The 14,937-nt window shown below is 43.8% G+C and overlaps 1 protein-coding gene across 5 annotated transcripts in view; it reads left to right on the forward strand.

Moving 5' to 3' along the window:
• Positions 1 to 14,937, forward strand: part of MTOR (mechanistic target of rapamycin kinase) — a 103,351-nt gene that overhangs the window by 60,930 nt on the left and 27,484 nt on the right. For all 5 annotated transcript variants that reach the window (XM_027826700.3, XM_037881194.2, XM_043531669.1 and 2 more), the window contains 5 exons: positions 755 to 830; positions 5,076 to 5,215; positions 9,953 to 10,053; positions 12,241 to 12,356; positions 14,365 to 14,442. In XM_027826700.3, the coding sequence (XP_027682501.2) occupies positions 755 to 830; positions 5,076 to 5,215; positions 9,953 to 10,053; positions 12,241 to 12,356; positions 14,365 to 14,442 (511 nt within the window). The remainder of the gene's footprint in view (positions 1 to 754; positions 831 to 5,075; positions 5,216 to 9,952; positions 10,054 to 12,240; positions 12,357 to 14,364; positions 14,443 to 14,937) is intronic.

The raw sequence follows: 14,937 nt of genomic DNA on the forward strand, positions 1-14,937 counted from the left end.
ACCTTGCATGTAATCAGTGCAATTCAGAGCTCTGCAATCCAGGACCAGTCTTAAGCTCCTAGGTGATGGGGAAGTCCTAGGGTCATGAGTTGATGATTCAGCTTCCATTCTCACTTGAGGAAGAGGAGCAGTTAGTCTCCTCTCCTCCAGGCCTGCTGCTGGAGTGGGAGATAGGGTCTCAGCCTACGAGTTGTGAGCTTGTGTGGGATTCCTCTTGCATGGAGAAGCGAGAGAATGGAACTTTTGCAGAGAAAGGAGGGAGTGATGGAATTATTGCAGCCATTCTCAGTCAGTGCAGCCCCATTGTGTGGTTTAGGCGCTGAGCAAAGAGTCTGAATTCTATGGAGCTATATGGATTTCTGTGTCTTGAGAGGATGTACTTCAAGAGGAGAAGAGAAAATGTTAGCTCATGAACAGTTGCCAACTGTCCTCCTCCCCTCTATGTAGGCTGCTTTTTAGAATTAGCAGTGTTATGCAATTGCCACTTGTGTAAGGGACCTTGAGACTGTGTATATTGTTTGTGCTGTACCTATTGTCTGGCTTGTGTATGTGGTGTTAATGTGTCTCTTACACAGTCCAATACCTGTTATTTTCAGCAACTCAAGAAGCTTTTGAATTAAAAAAGGCGGGGAAGGTGTTCCATTAGCAGTTGTAACTGACACAATTTGTTCTCAAAGTTGGGGAGAATTTTGTGCTGGTCCCCAAACATCAGTGACTATGCTAAATGTCCTTTTTCTCTCCTTTTCCTTTCTAGCATTAACAATAAGCTGCAGCAGCCCGAGGCAGCTGCTGGGGTCCTTGAGTATGCCATGAAGCACTTTGGGGAGCTGGTGAGTCTCTGTCTAGATGCTTGGATAGTCCTGTTCCAAAGCGTCTCGATGTTTTCAGTGTTTCCCCTGTGGGCATATACCCATTCTGTCATATTTCTGCTCTTCACTGTGAAATACCTTTAGCTCATGTCCCTGTAAATGTGACTCCTTCAATGTGCAATTTCAGGTCGCTCCCTGTACTAAATACTCATCTAGTGTTGCCACACCTTGTTAATCAGCTGCTGTGTTCCGCTCCAAAGGCGGCTATATTTCAGTGGCAGGTGAAGTGATACCGTTCTGTTAAAACCTTCTTATAATGTGCCAAGCACTTTGGAACTGTAGCAGTATGTTTGTGACAATGATTGGGCTCAGTACAAGGGCACCTGGGTGAAACTGAATGGCCTGTATTATACAGGAAGTCAGACTAGATGATCGCTGGCCTTAAATTCTATGAATCTGTGAAATTCCTGGAGCAAGAGAAGCCATGTGTAAGTCTCAAAGCTCCAGACCAAGGTAAAGAACACAATCGTAATATATTATCAAAGGATAAGGCAAGCTCCAGAAAATTATAACAAACAGGAAGGTTAGGCAGGAAACCTACTTGTAGCTGGGAACTAGGGAATGTTTACAGGGAGAATTTCCTTGGCTGCTTCCCTGTAAGAAAATCACTGTTTGAATGAAGGGTGCTATTATAAAAGCATAACATTCACTTTTCACATGTTTTGTAACCAACATAAAGTCTCGCCTGTCGTGACTACTCTGAATGATGCCGCTCACTCTTTAGTTGCTGAGGAGGGTGTGTGGGCAGGAGAACTCTCATGGGTTTTGCATTAAAGCATAATAAGCCTCTGAAGAGTAGCCTGAGGTTCTCTCTCTCTCTGCTTGTCCTGACACGTTTTAATGAAATGCCAGAAGTGATGAAGTAGAAAACAGAGGATATCTGCCAGGTCTGTGGTTGACTGCAGACATGATTGTCCAGCACAGAGGGAAAGGAAAGGAGAGTCAACTGCTGTCTAGTGTACTGAATTAGTGCAGTACAATCTTACTGTGAAGCTCTTAGACAGAAATCCTGGCCTATTCTGGCTCGTTTGTTTGTTTGTTTTTAATGCTCCTCATAAAAAGGAGAACGGTGGGAGTATGCACATCCCACAGAGAAGGGATTCACTCTCCTAGCTGCATTTACAGTGTTCCAAGTTTTTTCACAGCTATGGAAGTATGGGTGATTCAGGTGATGCTTGTGGGTACAGGTGCTTTGGGCTCAGCTGCCTGACCAGGTTCCAATGGAAGTACTTACCCAGGCAAAGGCAGCAGGGGAAGCCCCCATCTGAACTAATCCCCCAAGTCTCTGTAGGTGGGCTTGATCTAATGGCTAAATGGAAGACTGCTAACCTACAGGGTGGGGGCTAAAGCCAAAGTTGTCAAACTTGTGTGCCTAAAATTAGGCACTTAAATCCACACTTAGGCACCTACATAAGTGACCTGTCTTTTAGAAGAGCCCACCTCCTGTAGCTGCCATTGACATCTGTGGGAATTGTAGGTGTTCAGGAACTCTGAGTGACAAGCCATTTTATTTGGATGTCTGTTCCTTTGACAGAATGGAGATAGATATATTGTTGTTCCTGTTGTTACATTTTTGGTAGGCACTCAGCTACTGCAGTGACAGGGCAACATATGTACCTAGATAGATTTTAATAAGGGTTGTACCTCTAACCCTCCCCTCACCCAAGTGAGCACAAGAGCTTACCCAATAGCTGGTGCATCTTGGTAATGGCCCTTCAAAATGGCAGCTCAATCAGTCAGTCAGTTTGACTGACACACACACTCTCTCCTCTTCACTTACATTCAGGAATCTCCCCTCCACCCATTCTGATCTGGTACAGAGGAAGAAGTCTGAAAGGCAACTTTCTTCACAAAAGGGGAGGCGGCAGCAGAAATGCAATGGACAATGTTCTCCTTTTAAATAGACTCCTCTAGTGGGGACCATTGGGAATGGGGATACAGGTCAGGTGTAAGCACAGCAGTGATGGGATTGATTCAGGTCGAACTCTTTTGGAGGCACTATGTAAAGTTTCGCCCTAGATAGGAAAAGGGGCCCAGTGTTGGAGGAGAACTGATTTTAGAATGTCCCGACAGCTGTTGTTGCTTCCTGAAGTATCTGCTTTGTGGAGGGAGCAGAGCCCCAGGTTGCCTCATTCTGTTATGTCCTTGTAACTTAAATTTCTAGAAAGAATGGGTGGGCCTGAGTGCTCAAGATTAGGGGTGGGAAGAAGTGAAGAGGACATTTCAGATGAGCTCTCTTTAAACATATAAATCTAGAGAAAAGGTTCCCTCTTGCTCTTTAATGGGTTTTAAAGCAGTTGGTTGCGAGCTGGAGACCCACAGCGAACTAGGGCAAGGCACAGGCCTTAGTGTCTCACGTGGAGGGCACTGAAGTGCAGTGTCTAGTTTATCCTACCCACAGCCCACATGGATGTAAAAAAAAATCCATTTTTGGCGTATGCCAGAGCAAGAGCTGCCAAGGGCTGAGCAGAAAAGAACATTGGCAGGGAATCCGGTGTGGAAAAAATCTCAAGGAATTCAAAGCAGACTTTTATTTCCTGAAAATTAAAATCCATAAAGAAACAAGAGGTTGAAGAAAGGTTTGTGCAGTAGATAACGCTCAGCAGTTGGTTTGTTTCTACAGCCTGTGTAGCAAACCACAGTCTTTCTCCTTAAGGGTAGGGGTTAGACCAGACCATCGCTCAAGAATCTTCCGCTGCTGCGAAACGGCCCAGCACCAACCCAGCTGCATTCTGCACAGTTGTAGATTTTGTGGTTAGCTGCTTCATTCTTGGTTACAGTGCTGCTCCTCTTGCTTAAATTCATCCATGTGGAATTTCTGCTTCCCCTCTGCCCACTCCCCAAACTATTCATATTAGTATTTCAGTAGAAATCAGTGGGAAGAAAATCTGGAATTCATCCCACTGACATACCGAATGCATTTAGCTCCTGTCTTGCAGGTTTGTCAGGTATACAGGATTACAGCTTTCTCACTAGCACAAAGTGAGCTTCCATCTGTCATAGCAGAGTTTGTGCTGATATTCAATATGGACAAAAGGCTGGGTGTAACGAGCAGAGCTGGACAAACAACTAATTCAACTTCCATGAGAATTAGCAAGCTTGAATCTTTAAGGGCAGAGGAAACATTTTAGGTTGGAACTTGCAAACCAGAGACTGAATGTCTTTGGTGGTCTTGTTAGGAATTCTCTATAAGCACTTTAACCACCCATAGACATGCCTATTTAGATCCCTGTGGATAAATATCCTGTATCCGGTTCCTCCTGGAACTGGTAGCAAATCTGAACTAGCCATGCTGAGATGATGGATGTGCAGACATCATAGTGAGTTCCTGTGTATGCAAAATTCTTAGTTACCTGGTACTGCTGCTGATGTGTATATATTCAATACCTGCACTTCTTGCCTTTCCCCTTTGCCCAGCAAGTAAGAAATTTGATCTCAATTTACCAACCACAATAAACATAATGGCATGTAATTTCAATAATTTATGTATGCAAAATAGGTTCAGTCCAACTATCTGGGACATGGAAACTCTCCTGTATATCCATGCATCTGAGTCAGTGATACTCAGACCTCAGTGGTTCAGGAGCCAGATTAACAATCAGCATTACCCAAAAGAGCCACAGTCATGTGAATTCATTGTCTCATTTACTATAGTACTATTCATATTTAAACAGTATGATGGCAATATTTAGTTCTCACAGCAAATAAGTTAATAACTTAATGCAAGTTGATAACTTAATTGGGTAATAACATAGTAAAAGCATCCTGATTGTTTAGTAACTTAGATTCGTTAATAATTAAATCACACGGTATTCTAATATCATGTGCTGCAAAGAGCCACAGGAAACAAATTAAAGACTCACTTGCAGCTCACGAGCCACAGTCTGAGTATCACTGATCTAAGTCCTTGAATGCTATTAAACTAACAGCACAGGTAAAGAGAGTAAAGACTAACATACAGCCAGAGTCCCATTAGTTGACCTAAAAACTGAAGACTGGTTAATATCTAACCTTCTGAACAGCCTGTGGGTTACTATCAACAAGAGCTAGTACTCTTTGGGAGACAGTGTGTAGATTTCTTCAATTTCAGGTGGATAGCATGTTCCAGGAAAAGCTACGGTAGCTGTCATGGGAGGGCAGGGGAGAGGTGAGAGAGAGAAAGAGAGAAAACACTGATGCGTCTTCTGATTTTTCGCCACCCTACAGGAAATCCAAGCAACCTGGTATGAGAAGCTCCATGAGTGGGAGGATGCCCTTGTGGCCTATGACAAGAAGATGGACACAAACAAGGATGATCCTGAGCTGATGCTGGGACGTATGCGTTGCCTGGAAGCACTTGGAGAATGGTAAGAAGAGAATTGAGAATGGATCATCCAGAAAAGTCTGTTGACCTCAAACAGCTTTTCCTATTTCAGTTGATATCAGACCCAGCCTCCTCCTGTTTTGCTATTTCTCTGTGTTTCATTTTGCTCCAGAAATATGGCGAGTTATTTCTGAAATCTGCTTCCTATTCACCTGGTGAATTATGCCATTCGTGCTACTCGTCAGATGAAAATGTCTTCCCTGAATTCCCATTTATTTGTACTTTCCTAACATTTAGAAGATATCAAGTTGCTGCTCACCCTGCACATCAAGGCAGCACCTTGTTGCAGGTGTTAGACATCCCTGTCTGAGTCTTTTTTCGGATGGAGCCATCTGATTAGCCAAGTTCCACCTGAAAGGGGACGTGCAGCTGATCAGTTCTATTCCACCTGTAGTAGTGAGAAAGAATATTAATAGAGAGGAGTTCTGCGAACACATAACTAGGCAGCATGGTTCAAAACTACCACCAAAAAGTGACTCTTCCATGATGACTCATTTAGCTTTACTCGCCTATTCAACGTTATTCACATGCCTGTCTGGAGTGTGTGGACCTTTTTATGCAGATGTCAACAACGTTTCCTACTTCCCGGTAACAATCTGAATGAGATTATGCCAGATAAATCTTTCATTTTAAACCCACTTCATCAAGTCTGCTGCAGATGTCTGAGTTTCTTATCTTGACTGTTTTTAGCATTTATTAGTTTTTGTCTTTTTTGGCATTTGCTGATGGAAACCACATTACGTCCAGGTCTTTGGCACATACATCACAACGTCGAAGTTTGTTTCCACCAGAGAGAGACCCATTAATGATTTGGAATTTTCAGATTATGGTGTTCCCCATGCTCACCTTGAATCAAGAGGCTAAGCAGAGAAGACAGGCCCTGTGCGCTGTAGTGTGCAGTTCTGCCTCCAGGCACAGCAAATCTGTGCACGTCCTGCCTCTCTGCTGAGCTTCTCATGTCACTAGGCCTGTGTGCTGATGAGTCCTGACAGGAACCCATGTGACGGCACACAGGAAGAAGATTCCTCTCCATTGAGGTCATTGCACTGCTGCATAAACTGAGCTGCCTGGAAACTGTGCTGGGCGGCCGAGAAGTCCAAAATCCAAACAGCATTTTTCTACCTCCTCCTATGTCCTCAGTTTTTGCAGCAGGAAGAATGGAGCCTCCTGGTGGACAGTCTCTTATTTGTCCTTGCAAGGAGTAGGCAGTTCCCACCAGGGGTTGATGGGATTTCTCCCTCCTGTAAAAATCATCCTTTCTGATTAATCATCTGCTTCCCTGCATTTGGGAGAGATTTCTTCTGAAATATTTTGTTTTTCTATAGGAGCTATAAACCCCTGTATCTGTTGACATATTCTGCAGGAAGGGAGGTAATCCCAGTGTTCTGACTTGCATTCAACCCTTTCCTGATGTACAAGAGACCAACCCTCTGTCCAGATAATGTTCGATATGTGTACTGGGTGTCCTGACAGCACAGGAAATGCCCTGCGGCCCATTGATACGCAGGCATCCCAGCCATTCTGTCCTATGGTTACATTTCACATGGCTGCTTAAGTAATTCTCCCCTTACTGTTGCTGTTTGGCAGAGGGGTGCGGGAGGGAAGTGAGACCCAATATTTGAAGACTTTAGTGCTGGAGAGATGTGGGAGGAAACAGTGTTCCTGAAGAGGATGTAATAGCAAGAGCCAGGTCATTCCATGATCTAGTTCTCCGGAATCAAAAATGATTCTCTTCTACCCTGAAGCAAGATGCACAGAGATATGGCTGATGAATCTTGCCCAAATGCTCAGGGTTTAGCTGATCGCCATATTTGGGGTTGGGAAGGAATTTTCCTCCAGGGCAGATTGGAAGAGGCCCTGGAGGTTTTTCGCCTTCCTCTATAGCATGGGGCACGGGTCACTTGCTTGAGATTCTCTGCTCCTTGAAGTCTTTAAACCACAATTTGAGGACTTCAATAGCACAGACATAGGTGAGAGGTTTTTTGCAGGGGTGGTGGGTGAAATTCTGTGGCCTGCGTTGTGCAGGAGGTCAGACTAGATGATCATAATGGTCCCTTCTGACCTAAATATCTATGAATTGCAACACCTCCACAGTTGGTAGTTTTTTAGTGTCAGATAAAAGTCTAGAGAAATTTCAGCATCATCATGTGATTGCATTTGGCTGTGTGAGATTAATAGCTCACTGCTTTGTTTTATTTCCTTACTAAAGAACAGTAAATAAAATCATAGTGTGTTCCTGTTCACAATTTAGAACAGCTCCTATTGCCCATCTTCTTTCCTGGCTATACACGTCTACTTCTGCTGAGTGAGATTTCTCCTAAACAATGCAGTTTGCAGCTACATTTCTTTTAACTTCGCAAGGTCTGCTGGGAAGGAAACAACAGGACACTATTTCTGCAACAGGGAGGGAGCTTTTATCCTTTTTGTCCTGATACAGTTTCCTTTAGAGAGACTCCAGCAGATGGAGCAGGGAAGAGACCAAGGAGTCTGGAGGGCTAGTCTTCCTATGGATACTATGTATCGTGTCTTTCCATAGTCCTCTTATCACCTACCTAGACATGGGATCGTAGCCGTCTGTCTGCGGGATACACGTCAAGGTGATCCGCAGGACAAGCTGGGGCCTAAGGACTTAGCAACAATCTGATTATTTTTTATTGATGTTGAAATAAAATAAACACAGTAGGGAGCATTTTCCCGCCTTTCTTGGTGTCCGATATTTGTGATAAATCAGCTGCTGCAGGATAGACACCCACTCCAGAGCTCAGATGGAATGTTGAAATTGAATGGACTCGCTCTGTGTACGATTTGAAATGTAAATATAGCTGTAGCTTGTACATTTATATCTTCGAAAGCAAAACCCTGCATCAGGACAGCACTGAGGTTCTGAATCTGAATGCAGTCACAGTGCAGAAGTTAATGGTCTTATGGCAAAGAAAAAAGTAAACAGACTTTGTTCCTGTGGCAGAATATCCAGGGAGTTGGTTTCATAAGATTGGCCGTGTATGCCACTGCAGAACTGCACTCCTAGTTACCCAGAAGGAATGTTCCCGTATCCATGAGTGAAGTTAGCACGCTCTCTAGGTAAAACGCACCTAGGTCACTATCAAACAAAGTAAATATTTCATGTAACCCAATAGTGCCACGGTCATGTGACCACCTCCTTCCCACTGACCATAATATGTCAATCCCAAGGTTGAGAATTTAGTGCCTTAGTCAACTTGGCCTGCTGTCTGTCTTCTGCCGTAGTGTTGAACTATTTGTGTTGCTTGTTTGTGCTTGACAGTAACTGACATTTCCTCTGGAATGGGTGCTGCACCATGCTGCTGTTCTCAGCATGCTGTGCAGTGGACGTTTGAAAGTGCAGCCAGGGCAGGCCTAGCCACTTGTCTCCTGGTATAATTATGTCTGCAAGAGCCATGCTTCTGTGTTAGCTCATATTGGGTACTGATTCACTGCTGCTGCTGTTTTTTCCTGGACCATTAAGCTGTCAGTATGACTGTCTTGCCTGTGGCAGCTGATCCATTCTTGTATTGACTAATTTATCTTCCTCACAGGGACTAGAGACTAGCAATGAGAAGGCAAGTTGGTCTCCCTCATAGTTAACAGCTGCTTTGCTGCTACAGACTTTCCAGGCTGAGAAATACTGAACTTGCAACACCCAGATTAATTGATGTGATCAACACCACGTTCAAGTTTCAGAGTAACAGCCGTGTTAGTCTGTATTCGCAAAAAGAAAAGAAGTACTTGTGGCACCTTAGAGACTAACCAATTTATTTATTGTGGGGGGAGAGAAAACCTTTTGTAGTGATAAACACCCATTTTTTCATGGTCTGTGAGTATAAAAACATCTTCTGTATTTTCCACAGTATGCATCCGATGAAGTGAGCCGTAGCTCACAAAAGCTTATGCTCAGATAAATTGGTTAGTCTCTAAGGTAACACGTTCAAGGTTGATGAAAGCATCTTGGAGGGTCCTCTCTACTAGAGGTGAAGATTGGCTTGTCCCCTTTAAGAACCCATTGAGACAAGTCCTCATTCTTATTTGCTGTAACTGTGACTGTGTAGCTTCATCTTTTTGAAGCATGCAGACCCCACAGTGTGTGTATCCAAAATGTTTGACAAAGCTGGGAGCCAGGAACTGTTCAGAACCCATTCATCATAGGTGTCCTTTTTACTGATGTTTCCAAAAAAGTGCTAAATGTCCCTTGCTTTAAGTATGCGGGTTATGAATTATGGATTTAATGTAATACCCTGTTCTAGGCTGAAACTGACAGCTCCGTTTTTAAAATAATTTTTCACTGGTTTGGTTTAGATGTTCTTGAACTGTTCTGAGGCTAAATAACTCCTCATTGACCAAACCACATTATGTCTGTGGACTTGCCAAAAGGGAAGTGGTAAACACACTTCTTCTCCTCTATGTAAAAGAGGATTGATGGGGCTAGGCCTGTAAAAAAAAATAAATAAATAAAAAAATCTAGGTGTGAAATTGTTCTTATTCCCTAGAAGCTATTAAACATTTAAAAAATTGAGCTGGCAGCGCCGTCCTAGAACAGGGTATTAGATTAAATCCAGAAAACACAACCCGCCTGCTTAACACAAGGGACATTTAGAACTTCTTTGAACCCTCAGTACCAGGGACACCTTGGAAGGTGGCTGTCAGACACAGCGAAACCCTTTGAGGAAGTTTTCACTAACCTGAAACTGTGAATTATTCCTCCCAGGGGGCAGCTTCATCAGCAATGCTGTGAAAAGTGGATGCTGGTAAATAACGAAACTCAAGCCAAGATGGCTAGGATGGCTGCTGCTGCTGCTTGGGGCCTAGGTAATGTATGTCTTCCAGCTGTGCTTGGGGGATGGTGTAAGACAGCAATTCAGGAGGGAGTTCAGGGGTGTAATTTACATCTTTTAAGAAGTCTGAATCACAAGATAAGAGAAAACATATAGAGCGGGAGCAAGCTTATTTATAGGGTTACATGAAATAATAAAGGTCATTTAATGTTCAAGCCCATAATGTGTAACCTTCTATGCAAAAGCTGCCAATGCGCCCTTAGGTAATGAAAAGGTACCTTTTGAGGGCCGAATAATAATAAAGAGATGGATTAATATAGTACTGTTTGACCTCTGCTGACTATAACAGGGTTCAAAAAAGAACTAGATAAATTCATGGAGGATAGGTCCATCAATGGCTCTTAGCCAGGATGGGCAGGGATGGTGTCCCTAGCCTCTGTCTGCCAGAAGCTGGGAATGAGTGACAGGGAATGGATCACTTGATGATTATCTGTTCATTCCCTCTGGGGCACCTGGCATTGGCCACTGTCAGAAGACAGGATACTGGGTCTGACCCAGTATGGCCATTCTTATGTTCTTAGGTTTCAAATCTAATGTAATTTGTACATGAAATGAACTTGATGTGATTTTACTAGTTTTTCTGTTCACAAACTGCAAAGCCATCCATCCCTTAACTATTTTGACAGGATGTTATCTCACGAGAAGCCCCTGAGTGGAACAGTTCTGTAAATAAGTCCTGTTTGAGATGCGTCAGTGGAAAGAGGTGGGGATAGTTTGCATAGCATATGCCTGCTGTCTGCCTAGCTCCATCCAATGAGAGTAATCTTCCCCTTTTGTGAAATACCAAAGTGCAGCCACACTTTCCAGAAAAAGTTTCCTCCACAAGAGCCCAATGTTTATGTTGCAGCTGTTTTATCACAAAGAATACGAGAACTTTGCCTACCAAAATGAAACCTTGCCTTGTAAAACCACCCACATTACAGTTTGCTGAACCTGTAAATGAAGTTGGTTGTCCCTTCTGAAGACAGATCACCATAGTGCTTGCTTTGATGTTGGTGTTTTCACTGGGGGAGAAGTGAAAAATTATCTCTGTGAAGCAACTGCACTACTTGATGCCTGTATAGAAAAACACATGGAGCATTGTGCCACGAGTGGGTCCTCCATTTCATTAATGCTGAGCCCCTAAAGCAGTCACCTCTAGCTCTCAACAAAAAATCTGCCTTCCTGGAAGAGCCTAGTGGTCCATCTAATCCAGTGTCCTGTCTCTATTTGTAACCGGTGCCAGATGCTTCAGAGGAAGTCTTAGAACCCCTGTGATATCTCTGGTTTCAGAATAACAGCCGTGTTAGTCTGTATTCGTAAAAAGAACAGGAGGACTTGTGGCACCTTAGAGACTAACCAGTTTATTTGAGCATGAGCTTTCGTGAGCTACAGCTCACTTCATCGGATGCATAGCATATCGTGGAAACTGCAGAAGACATTATATACACACAGAGACCATGAAACAAAACTTCCTCCCACCTCACTCCCCCGCTGGCAACAGCTTATCTATCTCTATTTGTGTAATATTACACAATGGGAGAAATAGCTTCTGATCAGTTCATTCCTTGAAGCAGAACTGATAGCTCTTGTAATTTTTCCTTGTTAGTCTAATATAGATGGTATTCTTATATACATGAATACATTAAAAAGTTTGCTAGGCTGATTAACAGTATCCTGGAGTAGCAGGTTCCTCGGGTTAATTGCACGGTGCATTAAAAAAATCCTTTAAATCTTTTAGATTTGTTACCTTTTTAATTTCTTCAACTATTTTGTTCTTGTGTTATGGGATAGGGTAAATGAGTGCCCACCTGCCCTGCTCTGAGCCACTCATTGGAATAGAATCCTCTTCATCTATATTAAAGGGGAACATCAAGTTGGTTCAAACTTTTCAATACAAATGCTACATGGGGGTAGAGGAAATATAAGTGAGTTCTGGATAATAGGGGATTTCAGATAAGTGAGGTTTTTCTGTAGTTCCCTCAGCCATCGCAAGGCAGCTACTTTAAAGAACAGTAGATGAAACCTCCCATGGTGCTTTTGGACTCCAAATTAGTCTCTTGGCTGGGATCCAATAGCCCTGTGTATCTAACCACTGTACTCGTGCTTAACACTGGAGTCTAGTTCTAGCAGTGTTTCAGAGAGGGCTATGGCATCAGCAAGTGTGTCCATGTCTCTTCAGGTCAGTGGGATAGCATGGAGGAATATACTTGCATGATCCCAAGGGACACCCATGATGGTGCCTTCTACAGGGCCGTGCTGGCACTGCATCAAGACCTCTTCTCATTGGCTCAACAAGTAAGTATCTTCCTTCATGATTTTGCTTCTGTAAATCCCATGCTGAGATTGTGTGTCCTTCCTTGCAGCAATAGAGCTGATTTGAAAGCGGTTGGCCATAACTGCTAATAACTTCTCTCAAGTGGAAACTCTTATCCCTGACTGCTGAGTTTGCTGCGTGCTTCCAGGAATACTGCACTAGTTGTGTAGAGACACGTTAGCCCAAGAGTTGTCTTAGTCATACTCAGGTTTCTATTTTATTGTGTCCTCTTGGCGGCTGGAGGGAAGTCATGGGGGACATCCTGTCTGGGAAATTGTTCTGCAAAAGACAGCATTCAGTGAAGGGCACTGATGGCTAGAGACATGAACAACAGTATCTCCTTGTCAGTCTGTGCATTCTTGTGTTTGCCAAGCCTTTTCAGAGTAGTGTTAACGAATGCCAGATGCTGCAACGGACCCCATACTTTTTGGTTTAGGTGCAAGGCCCATCTTTACCTTCTTGTGCATCTCCTATACCCGATCTTCCTTGCAGCAGTGAGAAGTCTTTGTAATCCTGAGGGTACGTCTGCACTGCAATTAGAGGTGTGACTGCAGCAAGTGGAGACATACATAATCTAGTTTTGAACTAGCTAGCTCCAGTAACAATAGCAGTGAACCTGTGGGCTAGCCACTTGAGTACCTAACTCTGGGTGGGGTTATACAACCCATTCTGCCACCGTGCTGCTGTGGCTTCCCTGCTATTGTTGTTTGAGCTAGCTAGATCAAAGCTAACTTGGCTATGTCTGCACATTCTGCAGCTGCAACTTTGATTGTCGTGTACCTGTACCTTTAGATTGAGACTTGGCATAAGGGGAAGGAAAGAGTCTGCTGAACAGAGCCATGTTGGTCTGAGTGCATCTTTGACAGACATAATTCACGGGGAACGTCTTCCCTTTGCAGGTGTGAAGCATGTAGATTACTTTCCAAGGAAACTTGTGTAGTATTTCTCAGAATTCTGTGCTGACTTGCAGAATGAGATAAAGGAGTGGTCCAATCTGCCCTGGCAGAACATGTACATATCTTGAGTGTTATGCACAAGAAAATGGGCCTAGTGTTTAATGGATGAGGGTTTGTAATTAACCTTTAACATTTTGAAAGGGAAAAGTTACGGATGAGAGATTATATAATTAATGGCACCAGAGCCGGGCCTTGTTTCATGCACTCAGAGTGTCTTCTTTGTACTGAGAGATGTGGGGTTTGCAGGGTCTAGAACATTCGTAAGACGTTACTGGGGCGTGTAGAGCTGTGAAGTCCATCTAAGTCCAGGTCTACACTGGCACTTATGTCAACAAAACTTTTGTTGCTCAGGAGTGTGAAAAAAACACCTCCCTGAGTGAGACAAGTTTTGCCGGCATAGACACTTGTGTGCACAGTGCTATGTCGGCGGGAGACGTTCTCCTGCCACTTGTTGAGCTGTTTTGTTATGTCAATGGGAGAGCTCTCTCCCGTCAGCATAATGCAGCTACACAAGTGTTCTTACAGTGGCACAGCTGTGCTGCTGGAAGCTTGTAAATGTAGACATGGCCTTAGATACCTGCACGCTGTCAAAGAAACAAAGCTCCTGAGGCTTTTCTGTAACTGGTTGTTTCACACTTATTACCAAAATCCCAACTCCTCCTTCCCTTATAAATGTTACAGTTGGGCTTTGCAAGGACACTGGGGTCAAAAGCACGGCAAACACTGGTGACGCAGTCTATGTATGAGGGGCTTTAGCAAATCCAAACTTCCATAGACAGGACACATGTTTAGATTATAAATGCAAGTCCCGATTTTTCCCCCATACTCGCCGTTGGATTCTCCAGTTTTCTGTTAGTTTCCGTTTTAGAGCTAATTCTCCCTATAGGTGACACTCCTTTTCTGGTGCCTGATGGAGTTTGGGGTGGTTCCAACCTTCCTTGTGGGAAAATAGAGAGTGGACAGTTGAGTGTTAGTGTGAACTGTTACTGTCTGTGGACAAGGCACACCCCTGAAGTCTCAGCTTCCGTTTCAGTGCATTGACAAGGCCAGAGACCTGCTAGATGCTGAGCTGACCGCCATGGCAGGAGAGAGTTACAGTCGGGCCTATGGGGTGAGTATCTGACCTGCAGCCTTCATGTTAGTTTAGGCTATTTATATAAGCTCAGAGCTTCCTGACTGTATTTGTGTATCAAATATAAAGGCCTATGCAGGCCACACGGACCCACAGACTAAATGGCTCTTGTATGTGGGGATTGTGGCTTTTTGGAAAAGCGTCTGAATCCACTGAGAAGCAGAGAGAGAAAAATGTGACTGACTGAACACTGGGATTCAGCACCCCACTACCAACCCTTACCTCTGCCCTGGTCAAGTTTTGTGGTTAGTTCTGTCTCCGTGTGGAAAAGCTCAGCTTTCACTTCTCCACACCCCAGTGGAAAGTCATCCTTAAGGTCAACGTTTAGAAGCATTGTGGGGGAGGCTCAGGCTCAAGTGACGATGGAGATGAAATTCCCTGTAGTTCCCCCCACAAATCAGAATTGGTTTTGTTGCAGCAGTTTGAGGAAACCTAGAAGACAGTGGATTATCAAGGTACCTGAATGGCAACTGC

This window comes from Chelonia mydas, chromosome 18, assembly GCF_015237465.2.
Source record: "Chelonia mydas isolate rCheMyd1 chromosome 18, rCheMyd1.pri.v2, whole genome shotgun sequence".
Lineage (NCBI taxonomy): Eukaryota > Metazoa > Chordata > Testudines > Cheloniidae > Chelonia > Chelonia mydas.